This window comes from Vipera ursinii (genome assembly GCF_947247035.1).
Source record: "Vipera ursinii genome assembly, chromosome: 9".
Lineage (NCBI taxonomy): Eukaryota > Metazoa > Chordata > Lepidosauria > Squamata > Viperidae > Vipera > Vipera ursinii.
Window position 1 is genome coordinate 20,006,141 of NC_139523.1, and position 19,013 is coordinate 20,025,153.

The 19,013-nt window shown below is 44.0% G+C and overlaps 4 protein-coding genes across 6 annotated transcripts in view; 3 read left to right on the forward strand and 1 right to left on the reverse strand.

Moving 5' to 3' along the window:
• Nucleotides 1–9,968, forward strand: part of LOC310644323 (interferon-inducible GTPase 5-like) — a 41,920-nt gene extending 31,952 nt beyond the window's left edge. For both annotated transcript variants that reach the window (XM_083369193.1, XM_083369194.1), the window contains exon 2: nucleotides 8,372–9,968. In XM_083369193.1, the coding sequence (XP_083225319.1) occupies nucleotides 8,399–9,634 (1,236 nt within the window). In that variant the 5' untranslated portion in view covers nucleotides 8,372–8,398 and the 3' untranslated portion in view covers nucleotides 9,635–9,968. The remainder of the gene's footprint in view (nucleotides 1–8,371) is intronic.
• LOC310644325 (interferon-inducible GTPase 5-like) overlaps nucleotides 1–15,992 on the forward strand; it is a 65,956-nt gene extending 49,964 nt beyond the window's left edge. The window contains exons 3-4 of the mRNA XM_083369198.1: nucleotides 12,567–12,664; nucleotides 14,186–15,992. Coding sequence (XP_083225324.1) covers nucleotides 14,213–15,442 — 1,230 coding nt within the window. The 5' untranslated portion in view covers nucleotides 12,567–12,664; nucleotides 14,186–14,212 and the 3' untranslated portion in view covers nucleotides 15,443–15,992. The remainder of the gene's footprint in view (nucleotides 1–12,566; nucleotides 12,665–14,185) is intronic.
• The window catches only part of LOC310644329 (interferon-inducible GTPase 5-like), a 133,104-nt gene that overhangs the window by 55,664 nt on the left and 58,427 nt on the right, over nucleotides 1–19,013 (forward strand). The gene's annotated exons all lie outside the window — the stretch shown is intronic.
• LOC310644341 (nonsense-mediated mRNA decay factor SMG9-like) lies at nucleotides 3,046–6,632 on the reverse strand. 2 transcript variants are annotated; one of them, XM_083369222.1, is made up of 4 exons: nucleotides 6,506–6,632; nucleotides 5,372–5,497; nucleotides 4,393–4,537; nucleotides 3,046–3,802 (listed from the first exon to the last, which is right to left on the reverse strand). In XM_083369222.1, the coding sequence occupies exons 1-4, from the start codon at nucleotides 6,555–6,557 to the stop codon at nucleotides 3,724–3,726; spliced, it is 402 nt and encodes a 133-aa protein (XP_083225348.1). In that variant the 5' UTR covers nucleotides 6,558–6,632; the 3' UTR covers nucleotides 3,046–3,723. The 2 variants fall into 2 exon arrangements, with proteins under 2 accessions (XP_083225348.1, XP_083225349.1); XM_083369223.1 differs by lacking the exon at nucleotides 6,506–6,632 and adding an exon at nucleotides 5,872–6,192 and having other exon boundaries at nucleotides 3,047–3,802.

Sequence of the window (19,013 nt, forward strand, 5' to 3'; positions counted from 1 at the left end):
TTTAACATTTCTGACCCAAATTATCTCCCAAGTGTCCAACGAAATTGGTTCCTGAATATTTTGTGCCCACTTTATCATACAATCTTTAACTAGGAGCCTTGGTGGAGCAGTGGGCTAATGCCTCCTTAAGTAACACCAGCTGCCTGCAATTAGTGCAGGTTCGAGTCCCACCAGGCTCATGGTTGACTCAGCCTTCCATCCTTCCGAGGTAGGTAAAATGAGGACCCAGATTGTTGGGGGCAATTAAGCTGACTTTGTAATAATGCCGCTTGGGTGTGTGTGTGAAAGCCCTAATAAGCAGGCATATACATAGAATGAAGGCTACTGCTAAGCTTGTAAGCCGCCCTGAGTCTTCGGAGAAGGGCGGGATATAAATGGAATTAAAATAAAATAAAAATTAAAAAAACCTAATTCCGTTTCCGAATCCAATTCAATTAAAGCATTATATATCCTCTTTTTATGTGCACAATTTAAATCTCTAATTTGTTTTACTAAATTTTGATCTGTAATTGTGATGCCAACCTTTTCCACCTAGCTTTCAAGTTCCCTTCGTCCAGTGCGCTCCCACAGGGAGGGTCTTCTCAGGGTGCCACCGGTAAGAGATTGCCGGCGGACGACACCCAGGGATAGGGCCTTCTCAGTGGGGGCGCCTGCCCTTTGGAACCAGCTGCCAGTGGAGCTGAGGACTGCCCCCGACCTCCGTTCATTCCGCCGGGACCTGAAGACCTGGCTCTTCGAGCTCTCTGGCCCAGGCTGAGAACTAATCTTAATTTTAACTGGGGTTTTATTTATGCAGGGACAAATATAATTTTTTTTAAATTTGTTTTTAACTTTTGTATCTTGGTTTTTTAATCACCCTGTAAACCGCCCTGAGTCCTTCGGGAAAGGGCGGTATATAAATGTAATAAAATAAATAAACAAATAAATAATTGGGTATATTGAAACCAAGAGTAACTTATGTTTTCTTGTCTTAACTCATCTAATGATTTAAGTTGCCAATCATTCCCTTGCAATCTAAGTAATTCCTTGTAGGAAACCATATCCATACTCACTCCCATAGATACGCCCTCTATCGCGTGTCCAGGAATTCCCCAAATCGGTATTTTATAATTTAACTTATAATAATACTTTTTCCAGACACGCAATAAAGCACTTCTAAGAATATGGGATTTAAAAGCCCTGTCCACCTTCTTATCGTAAAGCAAATATGCATGCCATCCATATACCAAATCCCATCCCTCAAGATGAAGTATTCTCTTATTAGTTAAATTAAGCCAATCACTAACCCACGTCAAGGCAACCGCATCATAATACAATTTCAAATTCAAATTTAATTTTTTTTATGATAGCCGAGAGGTGGGCTACTTTATTTCCATTTATCGCAAGATATAAAAAGAGTGAGTATGGTGGATTCCAGGATATAATTATGCCACCACTGCAAAACTATGCTTCCCAGTGTTCTTTGGGGGAAATAAGGACAAATAAGGATGAAGTTGGTTTGAATTTGGAAAGCACAAATTGTCCCGTTTTTAGGATTTCCTATGTCTGACACATTCTTTAACTGACCAAACCATCAAAGCTGACACGAGTTAGAACATAGAGAAACTCAAAATAGTACTAGATCAGATGTGGAGAAACCTGGCCCATAGAATCGCCAAGGGTTGGACCTGATTGAATGGATAACACCTTCATTTTCATCGACCAAAGGCCTTCTTGCAATGATCTGTTTTTTAAATTGTAAAATTAGACTTCCTTACTGTCCTTGATTGAAGCTGAGCTAATTTATTAAATTGCAGATTGGTACCAATAATCTTTTAGATTTCCTAAAACCCGGATGGCCCTCAGGTTGAATGAATTGTTTCAAGATGATCATGAATTTTAATGCTTCTCTCAGATATTCAACAATAAAGCCACAAGCAGTCAAGAAACAGGCCATAGGCGACCACCCAGGACAGGGGTAGACAACCTTGGCTCTTTTATGACTCGTGGACTTCAACTCCCAGAATTCCTGAGCCAGCATGGCTCAGCTTGGAAACCTCTCCCTTTCCCCTCAGCATGGCTGGCTCAGGAATTCTGGGAGCTGAAGTCCACGAGTCATAAAAGAGCCAAGGTTGCCTACCCCTGACCCAAGAGAACAGCCATGAAGCTGTTGGAAGTTACTCGTGTCTACACCTACAAAGATCAGAATTGTGCCAGCTACGGCATTCCCTGTGACAGTTCTTACTCAAGGCTAAAATGACCAGGCTCAAATTATCCTACTTTGGACACATTACGCAAATTATTATTAGCATATTAGAGAGAGAGAGAAACAGCCTAGAACTAAGGAGAAACTTCCTAACGGTGAGGACAATTAACCAGTGGAACAGCTTGCCTCCAGAAGTTGTTGGGTGCTCCATCACTGGAGGCTTTTAAGAAGAGACTGTGCAGCCACTTGTCTGGAATGGCAGGAGGTTGGACTAAAAGGCCTCCAAGCTTCCTTCCAACTCTTATTATTCTTCTATTATTCTCTGGAGAAGGCTCCAACGCTGGGAAAAGTTGAAGGAAAGAGATCCTCAGTGAGGTGGATAGATTCAGTTATAGTGGTGATGAGGGCGCTGTTGGCTGACCTGAAAGATCGGACTGGAGACAGATCCATCGTAGAGAAAAATCTGTGTGACTGCTGGGAGCCAATGACTTCATGCTACGTTATCAATCAAAACACTTTTTCTACTACGTTGATACATGCCGTTCAGCCACCTTTGTGCGAGTGTTTGGCCGGCCAAACAAATTTCTTAAAATGAATGAAATAAAAAGAATAAAAGCAAATGCGTTTTTCTGTGAACGGTTGGGAGAGTTGCACATTTTATGAACCTGTGTAGAAGGACAACGGAGCATTCAAAAGTTGCTCTTTCACTTCTAATATGAGCAAGCTAGCTTATTTACTTTTTAAGTCCCAAGGAAGATTATTTTCCTTTCAACAGCAAACACAGTTTTTAAGAACAGCAAGTTTGAATGAAAAGGAAATTCCTGCACTTGTCAAGTACAGGTGGTAACACAGCAGTGTGTGTGTGTGTGTGTGTGTGTGTGAAAAATTCCACCAAAACTGAAGTGGCTTCTACAAGTTTATTAAACAAGAATAACCATCCATGCAAAAAGGAGAGGTCTGTCCAGTTTGCATCAGCAGACGGGGAAGAATGGGGCCAAACGGGGAAGGGACAAAGGCTGGGAGAGAGAGATAAGAGGCAAGATACACGCCCCACAAAAGGAAAGCTTCTATGAATAACACACCGAAGGAGGGTGGAGACCCTGTGACTACACAAACAGCACTAACTTCCCATCAACCTTTGGCCTCACCTGCTATTCCAGTGCAGCAGAGTCCCACTGTCCCCTCCCCCCTCCCACTAAGGAGATTGGAGATGGTCTTTGAACGCTTCCTTGTTCAAAGGGCCTGGCAGGTCTGGAATGGCCTTTTAGTACAGGAGAAGCCCTCCCGGTCTAGGCCAGATCCCAAGATCCATTTTGAGCAGGAGGCAGAATGGCCGTCCTTCTAGGGACCCTGCAAAGCCACCCCTGTGTTTTTCCCCTTATAGCCTGCCTGGCACCACCCAAGGAGTGCAGCTCCCCTCTCTGTGCGGGACCCATCATCCTTGGCATGTGCCTTGGCATGAGGGGGCAGATAGCCTGGTCTGCTCCAGCTCAGGGCTGGAGCTGCCTCTCAACGGTTCCAGTATGGAGACGGTGTGCTCACGCCAACAGCCGACTATACTCGGAGAGAGCAGAGGACTTCTTGACGCCATCCCAGATGCGGGCTGCATAGTGGAACCTGAGGGGAGGAAAAAGGTCAAAGTTCAGGCCAATGTCCACGTGGTCAAAGTTCTCCAGTATGGTGCGGACCTTCACTGGCAAAGCCTGTGGTGTCAGATGCAAGCAAGACCTAGAGCAGTGATGGCGAACGAGTGCCTAAACTGCAACCCAAACCCCATTTATGTATCGTCGGGTGGGTGGGTGGGTGTGGCCCATTGGGTGGGTGTGGCCCGTTGGGTGGGCGTGGCTGCGGTGGTAACGCCAGACTGGGTGGGACTAAAAAGTTCAATCAGTTCCAACTTCGTGAGATCTTTTCCCGCGAGAAGTTGAAATTGATTGATTAAACCTTTTTTTTTCTTTTGCACACAGCAGCGGAGGCCTAAAGCGAAAAGGTTTTATAAAACCCAGCTGAAGGCCTAGGAGTGGGGCGATGGCGTGCGTGCCCCCAAAGAGGGTTCTGCGTGCCACCTGTGGCACGCGTGCCATAGGTTCGCCATCACGGACCTAGCGCACGCCGATTAGCTCCTTCCTCCAAGGTGGAACAAGGATGAACTGATCTCAGCTGCCACCACTCCCGCCGGCCTTAGCTGCAGTTAAACACATGCTTACCAGTTCTTTTCCGTCAGGATGGTATGGGAGAGCTGAGGCCGGGACATGGACATCATCTGGCTCCGAAGCTTGGCAATCAGGGACTGGAAGCTGGGGTGTCCTTTGTATCCGGGAAGGAGGGAGAAGAGAGGGCCACTTCCTGGGGCTGTAGAAAAGTAAACGGAAGACGGGGTGTTTGCTCCCCTTTTTTGGCACGGCCAACAAATGCAACCCTCCCCAAAAGATTGCGAACGATCCCACGGGAACATGGAAGCTACGGCTATCATCCCCATATCTTTAGCAAGCTTCCCCTTCTCTTAGGACACGAATCCCTGCCTGATTCAATATTCAAAGAAATGGAAGCCCCCAAATTCTATAAAGGATCTTATTGCGACAGAATGATACAACGTATTATGCTGAGCACAAATCTGTCAGGAAAAAAAGCAACCTTGTCTTTTCCTCCCCGTTTCTCATTAAAATTGTCTATTAAGCACTTCTGCCTGCCTAGTAAAATGCAACGCTCAGTTCAGATTTTCTTTCTTTCGAAGAGAAACAGCATGTTGCGTTAGATGTAAAAGTAGGGAAAGGCAGTATCTTCTCTCCACACGTTCTGCTCAAAAAAACCCATGCAAACTTCCATAATGGAAGCAATTGCTCAAAGTCAGGATGCTCTAATTAAATAGGTATCTTAAATTCAGGTTTGTCATCTTTTATCTTGGGGGCAAGATGTGTTCAAAACATTTCAAGGTCAACGTATTCCCACATCCAGAAGGGTTGGTTCACGGTGAATCTGAAGTGATCCGACTCCGGAATGTGGTTGGCCCGCCCTGTTTTTCAACCGGAATAGAGGTTGGGATGTTTCACCTTGAAATGTTTTGCACATTTGCTCTACTTGGATGTTTTATTTGGAGAGGGGGGCCAATCTGGAAGAAGGGAACCGAGGAGCTTTGCGTTCTGACCTAAGGGCAAGAAAAGGCTGGGAAGTGAATTCTTGACTCACTTGCTCTGGGTAGCACATCATCTGTTTCACAATCCATGAAAGGCAGTAAGAACAGGTTGACCTCTGTGTCCAGGTAGCTGTGTGGCAGGCCGGGGAAAATGTTACATTCAAGCATGGAAAGAGTACCTAGTAGGAAAAAAGTGGAACTTCTAGGTTTTCCTGTCTTTTGTCAGGCTGAGCCGTACAGAAAAATGTGAATCCAGGTTTCTGTTAGCGAGTGAATATATTTTTCTTTTCTTTTCTGGGGGGGTGGGGGGGACTCCTCTGAATGTGAGCCTGTTGAATAAGGAGCTTGCCTTCAGGTGGGCATGTTCATCCTCCAAAGTTTATTTATTTATTTTATTTATTTATTTAGATTTATATACCGCCCTTTCCCGAAGGACTTTATCTGCTAGCAGCTGACCGATTCTACACAGCATCCAGTGCAACAGCATCTGAGCATCGAATGGCTGCCAGGAACAGCTACGGTCATCAGTTAGTTAGAAAACCTAGCTCCTTACCTTCTGGGTCCCAAATTTCTTCTACATTTGATCCCACGCACCAATCCAGATGGCCTTGAATTTTCCCTGCTGTCTCCCATCCCACAATTCTGCCAGAAAAAACACATACTCCGGATCTGCTTCTGAATCAAAATTATATGCTCCCAATCCATGGCCAGAATGCTTTGATCCAGACACAGCCCTTCCAATATTGGCTGGTCCAGAGGTAGGCAACCTTGGCTCTTTTAGGACTCGTGGACTTCAACTCCCAGAATTCCTGAGCCAGCATAGCTGGCTCAGGAATTCTGAGAGCTAAAGTCCACGAGTCCTAAAAGAGCCAAGGTTGCCTACCCTGGGCTGGTCCATTCATAAAATATCTTGCACATCTTCTGTAAAAGATCTGTATTGCTCGAATCCATCCTAAAAACTCTACATAGAAAGTCAGCACCATCTGCTTATTTTTGTTTGCAAAGGCGGTTTTTCACACGCAAGAAGATTTAATATTGGATTAGTTCCTTCAGAAACCATGCCAGCGTCTCATTTTCCTCATATCAGAATCAAGAGAGTCTCGCTTTGTCCACTGCCCACTTGAACTGCATTCCCTTTCCAGAACCGTCATCCGGCCCTCCAAGCGAACTGGGTAGCAAGTCCTTACCTTTGTATTTCAGGTGTGAATGCATCATAATCTTGTCGATGACGAGGTGCATCTGCTTCAGGTTCCGAGGGCAGAAGTTTTCTCTCTTGGCTTTGTTTTGGAGAAAAACTTAGAGAGGGGGAGGGGGGAAAGAGTCACCATTCACAAGAGTCATGAGTTCAGGGCCCTTGTGCTCTCAGCTCAGAACTTTATATAAACCCTTGCCTTCCACAAGCCAGAACTCAGCGAAGCTAAAAAGAAAGATTTTTTTTCTGATTTCCTAATAAAAGGTTAAGGACGCGGTTGCTCAGTGGGTTAGGACGCTGAGCTTGTCGATCAGAAGGTCGGCAGTTTGGCGGGTCGAATCCCGAGTGCCGCATAACAGAGTGAGCGCCTGTTACTTGTCCCAGCTTCTGCCAACCTAGCAGTTCGAAAGCACATAAAAATGCAAGTAGAAAAATAGGAACCACTACGGTGGGAAGGTAACAGCGTTCCATGCGCCTTTGGCGTCTAGTCATGCCGGCCACATGATCACGGAGACGTCCTCGGACAAGCGCTGGCTCTTCGGCTTTGAAACGGAGATGAGCACCGGCCCCTAGAGTCGGAAACGACTAGCACGCATGTGCGGGGGAACCTTTACCTTTACCTAGTGGCCACCTAAATAGATTTTCTTCATGACAATCTGTTCCTAACGTGTTCTTTCAAGACCCACTAATTGTGCGGTCAGTTCCATTGTAATTAAGTCCAGTTCCCTTTCTGCTTTTCATCCTTTTCTTCCCTTTCTTTCCACTTTTTCCACCCTCAGACCCTTGGAGCTGGATCTTCATATAATGTGTCCAAACTAGAATAGTTTGAGTCTGGATATTTGAGCCTCAGTGACAACTCTTAGTTGATTCTGTTCTAAATATAAACTAATTGAAGCATTTGAGGAGAATGTTAAGGATCTGGAAGAAAAAACAAAGAGTCTGGAGACAAGTCTAGCCACTCTGAAAATAGAATAGAGGTGAAGGAAGACCAAATTTTATAAGGATAAAACTCGAGGCAATCGGTCAAGTGTTAAGAAAGTAGGGGAATTCAAATACGAAAGAGGAAATGTAGGAAGCCAACACTGGGTCAGTCAAAAAGGACTCAGATGCCTATACACTAATGCACAAATTATAACGGACACACAGGGTGAACCTGAAGCACTAGTACACGAGGGCAGGTAGAATAGTGTTGCCATGACTGAAACCTGGTGGGATGACTGAAATGTACAGTTAGAGGGGATTCAAATTGTGCAAAAGAAATAAACCTAAGAAAAGATGAGGTGGAGTTGAAAAACAAATTCATACACACACATGAGGGAGGGAGGGATTTACATCACCATCAGGCTTCCAAGATTTAGTAGCTAGAGGTTTGTAGACATGAAGGGCAAGCAGAGAGATATGAAATTACTCACTTTCATTTCCTTTCCCAAGCCATCCACCTTCTCCAGTTATGTTTACTTTTTTAACCGATTTTATGCCATCAAATAATTTTCATCCCCTACTGACTACATAAATACATATTCTCCAAGACCTCCTGTCCTGAATATATTCTTTCAAGAGTCCTAATGGTGCATTCAGTTCCGCTGTAATTGAATTCACCCCTTTGCTGCTCTTTGTCCCCTTCTGTTCTTCCCTTCCACTTTTCCCACCGTCAGACAGCTGGGTCTTCACATCACGTGTCCAGAAGTAGGACAGAACCTGGACATTTGCACCTCGGTCAAAACTCTGTGTTGATTCATTTGATGATCCATTGGTGCTTTCTTGGCTGCCCACGATATTCTTGGTGACCTACTCCAGGTTCAACCCAAATTCCCACTGCCAAGACCTATCTGGTTTCCCAATGTTTCTTTTCCTTTTCCAGATAATCTGCACCGAACAGAGAGCAACAATGGGCAATCTAGCTGCAAAGGATTATCTAAGGAAAGAATTTGAAGACTTAAGGAGCGATTTGAATCAGGGCAGTGTTCTCAAAGTGGCAGCTGAATACCAAAAGCGTTTAAATGAAATGCAAAATCTGCCCCTTGATATTGCAATTACTGGAGATGCGGGTGTTGGTAAATCCTCCTTTATCAATGCCTTCCAAGGAGTCATGGAGGATGATGATGACGCAGCCGAGGTTGGATCAGTAGAAGGAACCAAAGTGCCAAAGGCATATCCTTATCCTTCTTTTCCCAATATTAAATTATGGGACCTTCCAGGGATCGGAACACCTAAATTTCGGGCAGCGGAATATATGAAGAAGGTCCAGTTTGAAAGATATGATGTCTTTATTATCATTGTTTCCCATCGCTTCACTGAAAACAATGTTTTGCTGGCAAAGGAAATACAGAGAATGAAAAAGAAGTTTTATTACGTGTGTGCCCAGATCGATCAGAGTATTAACAATGAAAGTACGAAAAGGGATTTTGATGAGATGAAAACCCTGTCGGCCATCAGGAACTACTGTGAAGATACTTTGGAAGAGGAAACTGGGCTTTCTAAAAGAGTATTTCTGATATCCAACCGTCATACACAGATGTATGATTTCCCTCGCCTGCAAGAGACAATGACCACTGTACTTCCTGAGCACAAGAAACAAATTTTAACACTGGCTGTGCATATTTTCTCTGAGGATGAATTGATGAAGAAAAAAGAGCTAATGAAAGCCTATATAAAGAAGGTAGCGTGGGTATCTTGTGTTTGTGGAGCAATGCCTGTCCCAGGACTCTCTATGGTTTGTGATGTTGGGATTTTGATAGATGCCCTGAGACATTTCTGCCAGGTGTTTGGCTTAGACAACCAGTCCCTCCGTTTTCTGGCACCTCAGACGGGAATAGGATTTGAAGAGTTGAGGTCGGCTATCAAGAAAACCCCGTTAGCCAATACAATAAACGAAGAGTTGGTATTTTCTCTCTTGATGAAGTCGTCTCTTTGGGTAGCTGTGTCGATTGTGGAAGTGGCTCTTGATTTTATACCTGTTCTTGGTTCTCTGTTTGGTGGAGCGAGTTCATACGTTGTCACCTATCGTTTTCTGAACAGCTTTCTTGATGATGCTGTGGAAGACGCCCAAAATGTTCGGGCAAAGCTTCTTAAGCAACCAGAGTCCCGGGGAAAGTTTGAAAAAAACTCTCAAAAGCCCCTTTGAAGGAAACAGTCAAGCATTTCATCCAAATGAAACAGGTGGAAGAAAATAAATAATAATGTTTCAGTGCCTTATTATTTTCTTGTTTTCAAGAATTCTCTGATTGAAATATGTGCTTGATCGCCCTGCCGCAGATATCTCCATGGGAACTCAGAAATTAAGTATTTATCTATATTGTTTGGGGGTGGTTGCTTTTCTTTTCTTGTTTTTTTCTCTTTTCCTTTCTTTTCTGTTCTATTTGTAACAATTCCAAGTAACAAAAGCAATAGAGAATTCGATATGAAGATGCATGTTTTGTAATGGTTTTTGAAAAATATGAAAAAAAACCCAGAATATACTCCGCTTATCTCATTAATATATTAATAAAAATAATTTTAAATAAAACTTTGAATGCAGGTTTTGGTTAATGTAATTGAAGGGGGAACGTCACAGAATCTGCTAGAAGCCACTGGGCTAAATTGCAATTTATCCACCATAACGTGTGTCAACTCATTTACACACTGAAGAACAAATACTTTGTGGAGTTGAGACAAAGAGGTTTGAAGGTCCCTTGGCTGAGAACAGGAGAAGCAAAAACTCTCTCAAGGTAGGGAGGAAATAAGGTTGAATCAGAAAGATTCTTCTGAAGTCACTGACCAGACAGCCACTTCTCAGGGACGCTGTAATGGGAGACACAGGTTGGACGGGGGAAGGAAGGGCGGGAAATATTATTAAAGCAGATGAGAAAGGAGGTTAAATTGTCCTGGGTGCGAGAGAGAGGGAAGGAAGGTTCCATGAGGCTTCCAAGTTCCAGTAACTAGACCAGTGATGGCGAACCTTTTAGAGACCAAGTGCCCAAACTGCAACCCAGACCCCACTTATGTATCATCGGGTGCCAGGTGGGCATGGCCCATTGGGTGGGCGTGGCTGCGGTGGTAATGGCAGACTGGGTGGGACTAAAAAGTTCAATCAATCAATTCCAACTTTGCGAGATCTTTTTTTTCCCCGCGAGATGAAATTGATTCATTGATTGAACCTTTTTTTGTTTTTTTTGCACACGGCGACGGAGGCCTAAAGCGAAAAGGTTTTATAAAACCCAGCTGAAGGCCTAGGACTGGGGCGATGGTTCGCGTTCCTACAGAGAGGGCTCTGCGTGCCACCTGTGGCACGCATGTCATAGGTTCGCCACCACGGAACTACACCAAGAAGATCCAAAGATGCACTTTTTCCCCCCCACAAGGCAACTGGACTTTCTTGTTTTTCTTTGAAGAAGCTTCTTGGATGAGAAGTGAAATGTCTTCAAAGAAAAATAAAGTCCAGTTGCCTCATTACCTCTTCTGAAGGGGTTACATTTCTCAGGGATGCTTGTTCCGTCTCAAGTAGAGATGTGATTGTTGATCCCACTTGAAACAGCCAGAATAAACGCAAATGAAATGGGAATAAACAAATTACTTTATTCACAAGCATCCAAGGTCAATAACGGTTACAGCAAATGTCCATCCGGAATGCAAGGTTGTAACTTGGGCCCATCTCATTAGGTAAAGGAATGATGAACTTTCCATCCTGTGCAAAGTTACATGTTGAAAATGGAGCGTGATATCCCCAGCCACATGCCAGGGTTCATCCAGAGAGATAATACAAAGACAAAGGCAGGAAGTCCTGCAATAAACTATGAAAACTCCATCCACTTACCTTGAAAGCATGGTATTCACTAAACAGTTAGACTACAATTCCCATAAGGCATCTCTTGAGGAAATAATGTTTAACCCTGTAAATGCTACATGTTCTTACATGCAATGCTACTAATGGTGCTGTATTAACCCTGTAAATGCTGAATACACTAACACAGTTCTTACTTCCTAAACTAGATATAAAACGGAGCAGCTGAATATATACTGGTCCAGCACAATGATGTAAAGTGAGCCACAGGTTGGATGGGGGAGGGAAGGGATTTTTGAAGCAGGAGAGAATGATATCACTGTAACTGTCCTGGGTGCAAGAGGGAGGGAAAGTCCCACCAGGCTTCCAAGATTCGGTAACTAAACCAAGTAGAGTTCCCATCATTCTTGTGAAACTAAACATGGCCAGCCCAAAATTGGCCAGGTTCAATGAAAGGTGGGGCAGACAGGTGCTTTTTCTCAGCTGAATTATTTTTCAACAAAAGTTGAAAGGAATCCTCCAACCAAGCAAGAGGTACATCTGGGGACTCAGAAGTGAGGTGGCTCCAGGTTGGGCTACAAGGGGTCTCCCCGGCTCTTCTGAGATGTGTCCAGCCCAAAGCTGTCTCCTGGGTGTGAAAAGATTGTGCAGTTGGGTGGATTCAGGCAGGACTGGAAGAATCCCTCCAGGTGACCTAGAAAGTGGCCGATCAACAGACCCAGTTTTATGTGCCAAGGGTTTGTCAAGATGGGAGTTGCCATTTACGCTGGGAGGATTCCCACGGCCAGGACAGGAGGCAACCAGCCTGTAGTCTTTCACACTGGGTAGCGTGATCGACTTCTTCTCAGGTTGCCAATTTCAATTTTATAGGACTGTTGATGTTCCAGGTGCCAGAGGGGAGGGGAGGGAGGGCTTGGGGGTGGGAAGCATTGTCCTCCCTCCTGGATTGCCAACGTTCCTGTGCAAAGGCAGCCGGTGGCCAACTGCATCAACCCAGTTACATCCCCATGCAGCCTGGCTAACATGTTTCTGCTCCAGATGGGCTAGCTAGGCCCTTGGAAACCCATGGCAGAGGGAGGTAGCTGAGGGTGCCTCTGTATGTCCTCTAGCAGTTCTTACCGGTAGACCACAAGTCGGATACATCTGTGCCGTGACAGGCAGATGTCTCTGATTCAATTGGAGGTGCGGAGTGATAGCAAAACTTGCAAGATGCTGCTATTACTGAATAGCCAATCTCAATGAGAGTAATTCTGGCCTTGCTGTGGAGTTGATTTCCTGGTCTGATCTACTTAGGGAGGCTCCAGGACGTCTGAAGAACAAGAGGCAGCAAGGCTACATCAACCCTAGAAGACAAGAAGATTTTTATTCGGTTGAGTCCTGCCCCTGAGAGTTAAGGTTTGTTTGTTTCACAACTTTTCAAACCACCCGTTCTTTCACAAAGGGACCCTAGATGGCGTACAGATAAAATATCAAACCGTAAAAACAGCATATAAAATCTAAAATTTAAAAGGCAAAGGTGGATTTAAATCAGTGTGCAGGTTAACTAACAGATGGTGCAAGGGCTTTCAAGACACTAGCCAGCTCCAGGGCTGTGTGATCCTCTGCGCACTCCAAACAAGGCCCCAGAGCCATGTTTTCACACCTTTCCAGAAGCCCAGGAGAGTGTGTGTGTGTATGTGTGTGGGGGTGTCTGCCTCACCTTCAGTGGGGAAGAGTCTTCCAAATGGTGGGGGCCATGGCAGAGAAGGCTCTCTTCTTGTACCCCACCAGTCAGAATTCTTTAGCTGACTCTCTGTGGAGATTCCCAGTCATCCAGGTCATGGTTGTCCCGAAGGCGCTTTTCAAAAGGTAACCAGGTTTCCTTTGTTTTTCTTTGAAGACATTTTGCCTCCCTTCCAAGAAGGTTCCTCAGTTCTGACTGAATGGTGGAGAATGGAAGGAATTATATTCTTTGCAGTCATCTGATCATTAACGCTCTGAGGATTGGTTAGCACAGAGAGAGGGATACAACATCACCTATCTCTACAACACAATGCTTTCACAATTCCAAGAAGATTCCACACCCATCTACACTCTGGTTCAGCTGACTCTGAGTATAAATAACCCCCCAAGTGGCCTCAGCGACTCTCAGATTGCTAACGAGACCTTCAGAGTGATAACAACTAGATGATTGCAAAGAATAGAAATCCTTCCATTCCCACCATTCATTTAGAACTGAAGAAGCTTCTTGCAGGAGAGGTTTAACGTCTTCAAGAAACAACAAGAAAGTCCAGTTGCTTTTGAAAAGGACTTTTTTGGCAATCTTTAGCTGACTGATCCACAACATGCCTTATTAGGTGGGATGGGCTGATGGAATACGATGAAGATGGTTCCGTAGGTAACCTAGCCCCATTCTATGTAGGGTTTTAGAGGTCCATAATCAAGAACTTGAATAAGACTGGAAGCAATTTTACAAGGTTGCCACTGTGCCCTATCCAGACTGGCAATCTTCAAACAAAAACCTGTAGGAGATGACTAGGCTCAATTTGAGGGAGCGGTCAAATGGGTCATCAGTCTTGAGTCCCTTCATGCCCACATGAGATCTACTTCCAGTCCACCTTGAATTCTACTGAATCTTATCTACCACTAACTCGCTTTGACCACTAGTAATTCAGATCCTTGTAGAGAGCTTTAGCATGCAATAAACCTATATATTCATCTAAACTGCCTGGACTCCTGATTTCCTGAGCTTGACAAGGCCAGTGATATGGATATGGGGCACCCATGTATTCTTCCATGATATATTTAGCGTTAACTCCATCACCTATAGACCAGAATGGCCTCAGAAGATGAGGTGGTCTTACTAGGGACTGTAGAGAATGTGCAGGGAGTCATCATAAAACTGAGAAGAATCACAATCTCTCTCTTCATTTCCAGATAACCTGCGCAGAACAAAAAGCAACTATGGGTAATATATTTCCAAAATGTGATGTAAGGAGAGAATTTGAAGATTTAAAGAGTGATTTGAATCAAGGCAATGTCCCTGAAGCGGCAGCTGAATACAGAGGATATTTGAATAAAACGCAAAACCTGCCACTCAGTATTGCAGTTGTTGGAAAGGCGGGTGCTGGTAAATCCTCCTTCATTAATGCTTTCCGGGGCATAAATGATGATGATGAGGAAGCAGCCAAGGTTGGTACAATAGAGGACAAAACAGTGCCAGAGGCACATCCCCACCCTTCTCTTCCCAATACAACAATATGGGAGCTACCAGAGATCAGAATGTGCAATTCTAAGGCAGCTGAATATTTCAAGAAGGTCCAGTTTGAAAGATATGATGTCTTCATTTTGATTGTCACCGACCGCTTTACTGAAAACGATGCTTTCCTGGCAAAGGAAATACAAAGAATGAGAAAGAAGTTTTACTTTGTGCGTAGCAAACTCGATATCAGTATCGAAGGTGAAAGGAGGAAAAGGAATTTCAACCTGGAGCAAACCCTGGAGACCATCAGGAGTTATTGTGAAGTTACCTTGAAGGAGGCAGCTGAGCTCTCCGCGAGAGTATTTCTGCTATCCAACCTGCATGCACACCTGTACGAATTCCCCCTCCTGCGAGAGACAATGGCCGCCGAACTTCCTGATTACAAGAAACACCTTTTAACCCTGGCTGTGCATGTTTTCTCAGAAAATAATTTGATGAGGAAAAAGATTAACATGAATTCCTATATAAAGAAGTTAGCAATAGTATCTTGCGTTTGTGGAGCAGTGCCTGTGGTGGGTCTCTCTATAATTTGTGATATTGGAATTCTGATAGAAGCACTGATATGTTTCAGGCGGGTGTTTGCCTTAGACCAGGGGTCTCTCCGTTTTCTGGCGCTTCAGACAGGAAAAGGGTTTGAACTCCTGAGATTGGGGATCAGGAAAAGGCCATTAGTCAAGAGAGTCGGTGCACAGCTAGTATTTTTTCTCCTGATGAAGTCTGCTCTCCAGGTTATGCCATCATTTGTGAAATATCTGGGGACATCTCTTGGTGTAACTGTGTCAGTTGTGGAATTGCCTCTTTATTTTATACCCATTATCAGGTCTGTGTTTGGTGGAATGAGTTCATTTGCCGTCATGTACTATTTTCAGAACAAATTTCTCGACGATGCGGTGGAAGATGCCCAGAATGTTCAAAAAAAGCTTCTTAAGTGATCAAAGTCCCTGTGAAAGATCCAAGGGGCCATCCCCTTTGAAAGACAGCATTTCATCCAAGTGAGGAGGAAAAAAAACAATAATATGCTTCAATGCTTTACTGCAACTTTCTATTTGCTTGCTTGTTATTCTCCATTTGAAGTATGTGCTTGATCAGCCAAGGGGCAAATAAGTCTCCTTGCCTGCAGATGTCTCCATGAGAAATTATAAACTAAGTATTTATCTATGTTGTTTCATTTGCTTTTTTCCTGTTCCACGTGTAACAATTATCGCTAATAAAAGAGTTGGGATGATCCTCCTCAATTTCTCCGGCTTCTCCGTCCCTCCGTTTTCTGGCACTTCAGACGGGAAAAGGGTTTGAAGAGCTGAGATCGGGGATCAAGAAAAGGCCATTAGCCAATGCAGTCAATGCACAGCTCGTCTTTTCTCTCCTGATGAAGTCTGCTGCCTGGGTAATGCCATCATCTATGAAATATCTGGGGATGGCGTTTGGTGGAGTGAGTTCAATTTTTTTTACGTATTATTTTCTGAACAAATTTCTTGACAATTCCGTGGACGACGCCCGAAGTGTTCGAGCAAAGCTTCTGAACTGACCAAAGTACTAGCGAAAGATCCAAGGAGCCATCAAGCCCCCTTTGAAGGAGATAATTTCATCCCAACGAGAATAGAGGGAAGAAAGTAATAATATATTTCAACGCCTAGTTAGAATTCCTCTCTCCAGTTACTTGTTTTCTTGCTTCTTTTAGTGATTCTCCAACTGAAGTATGTGCCTGAATCTCTCCTAAGAGCAAACAAGCATCTCTGTCTACAAATGTTTTCATGGGAAGTCAGAAACTAAATGTTTATTTCTGTTGTTTGGGGTGATTGTTTTCTTTTCCTGTTTTTTTCCTTTTCCTTTTCTTTCTTTCTATTTTAACAATGATAAATAAAATGGATATTTGGTATTAAGCTCAAAAAAATCACAGTTGTTTTAAGCATATCATTAAAAAACCTCAATGTATTCTGTTTGGGATATTGCATTCTTTATTATTACAATGAAGAACTCCCAGAATTCCTCAACCAGCATGCTGGTTGTTGAAGTCCACAAATGCTGGATGGAGAATTCTGGGAGTTTAAGTCTACATCTTTAAGTTACCAAGGTTGAAGAACCCTATCCTAGTCCCCCACAGCTCTGGCTTTATTCATTTGAAATGAAATGCTGGACTCTCTCTGCTCTGATGAACGGAAGAAGGCACATCATTAAAAAAACAGGTTTGGGCTAAAAGTGGAAAACATGAGACCAGATGCCTTTGACAGGAATGGAAGGGGATGTGTAGAAGGATGAACTGCCAGAAGAGAAGTGTTCTATGCAAATTACAAGGGCCTAATTTATTTTCCCTTGGTCTCACTGCCAGGTGCACAACTTTGGCACACAAGCCATTGCAGAGGACAAGAGGCAAAACACATTCAAATGAGTTTCAGCTGGGCATATAGTCTTTGTGGGCATAAAGTATAGCAGAAGTCAGAGCAGGGAGATAAAGTGATGGTGAATGTCTAGGCCAGGGGTGGGCAACCTTGGCTCTTTTATGACTCGTGGACTTCAACTCCCAGAATTCCTGAGTCAGCATTGGGGAAACTTTGGCCCCTTCGTGACTCATGGACTTCAACTCCCAGAATTCCTGAGCCAGCATGGCTCAGCTTGGAAACCTCTCCCTTTCCCCTAAGCGTGGCTGGCTCAGGAATTCTGGGAGTTGAAGTCCACGCGTCATAAAAGAGCCAAGGTTGCCTACCCCTGGTCTAGGGAGATTCTCAGTCCTCCAGGTCATGGTTGTCCCAAAGGTGCTTTTTCAGGACTTTCTTGGGATTTTTTTTTTTGGAAGATGTTTCTCTTCTCATCCAAGAAGCCTCTTCAGCTCTGACTTCCCCACCATCCAGTCAGAGCTAAAGAAGTTTCTTGGATGAGAAGTGAAACATCTTCAAAGAAAAACAAGAAAGTCCAGTTGCCTCCTGAAAAAGCACCTTCGGGATGGAGTGATGGTCTTCTAGGTTTGGCAGGAAGTGTCAGTGTGGTGAGACGCAGCTGGAGGGGATGTGGGCCAGGGAGAGAAGCAGCTGGAGAGGCCAGGGACCACACCCAGAGGTGATGTAGAAGCCAAATACTCATCCCGGAGTCTAAAGGAAGATTTATTTTTCTATAGCCACAGGGCTGGCCTCTGTCCTCTAAGCATGCACAGAGTTCCAATCCCTCAATGGTATATCCAACTTTTAGAAATCTTAACAATAATAGCACAGGCATACAGATTTTAGTAGAAAGTTTCAACTCCAGTCCAGTGGGAGCAAAACACTCACATCCCACCTAAAAGTGTCACTGTGGTTTACCTATTTTGCTAGCAAGTTCTACCTGGGTCTCCCACTTGGAAGAGTTCGAGGGAAACTTAAAGGTCATTGACACAAACCCAGAGCCACACGAACCATGAGGTGAAACTCATTCTATTTTGATGTTCTCTACATATTATTGTCCAGAAAGATGTTTAGGCACGGGAACCCGGTGCAAAGAAGCCAATCTCGTATCAAGTAAAGACAAAACTCTTTTTGTTTCTGTACACAAGAGGATGCCTTTGAGGTTCACACCCAAGGAGTGTACCAGGAATCAGTTATTTTTATGCAGTTTAGCCCTGGAAACAAAAGTAAGGAGATTGCTGGTTGGTTACAGAGTCACATAACAGACACCCATGCGCAAAAAGCAAAGCCATTCCATCATTCTTCATTTATTGTTTAATTCTCCTTTATTATCATATCAATTGACTCTCTCTGGGTGTGGTTTTTTTTTACTATGCTACTGATAAACATTGCTCCCATCCTGACCCTTATTTGGATGCCACTAAACTTTGCTTAAGCTAAATATCAGATCATCTCCCTTAATTCCAATAACGGGTTTCGTCTGCAAGATGCCTTAACTATCAGACAGTCCATAAAAGAGATACTTTGGAGTGCTTGTTTGTTTGTTTATTTATTCCATTTATTTGCTGCCCATCTCATTTCAAAATGACTCTGAATGTTCGTGATGGACAGACTGAGCTAACACTTACTGGCAGGTGTTACAGGAATGTCAGTTCTGGCAGGCAAAGACACAAGTCGTAACTCTGAGGAATTCTGGGACTTGAAGGCCACAAGTCATAAAAGGGCCAGGTTTGAAGACCCAAGCCCCAACAGAATGGGGTTTTAAAAACACACGAGAAAGAGGAGTGTAAAACTGGAGACAGAGAGCGCCGTATGTTCAAACGCAACGCAAGGCCCACACAGGAGAGGAAGCTTGCTCCCTTTTTGCAAGAGAGAGTAAATTTACTCAGATTGAGTAAAATCTCTTCCCTCTAATAGCTTCCTCTGGGTTCCAGCAGAAGGAACCCAATCCTTGTGGAGGGTTGGATGGAGGTAATTTCTCTTTAAGAAAAAAAAAACAGAATCTTAGCATCTGGGGTGGCAGTTACTGCAAGTGGGAGCTTAAACCAGTGCAATTAATTGAGGTTCATTGCACTGCTGGCAAGACGAGAAAGCAAACAATTACATGAGTTTTTCCTATCTCTCTCAACCC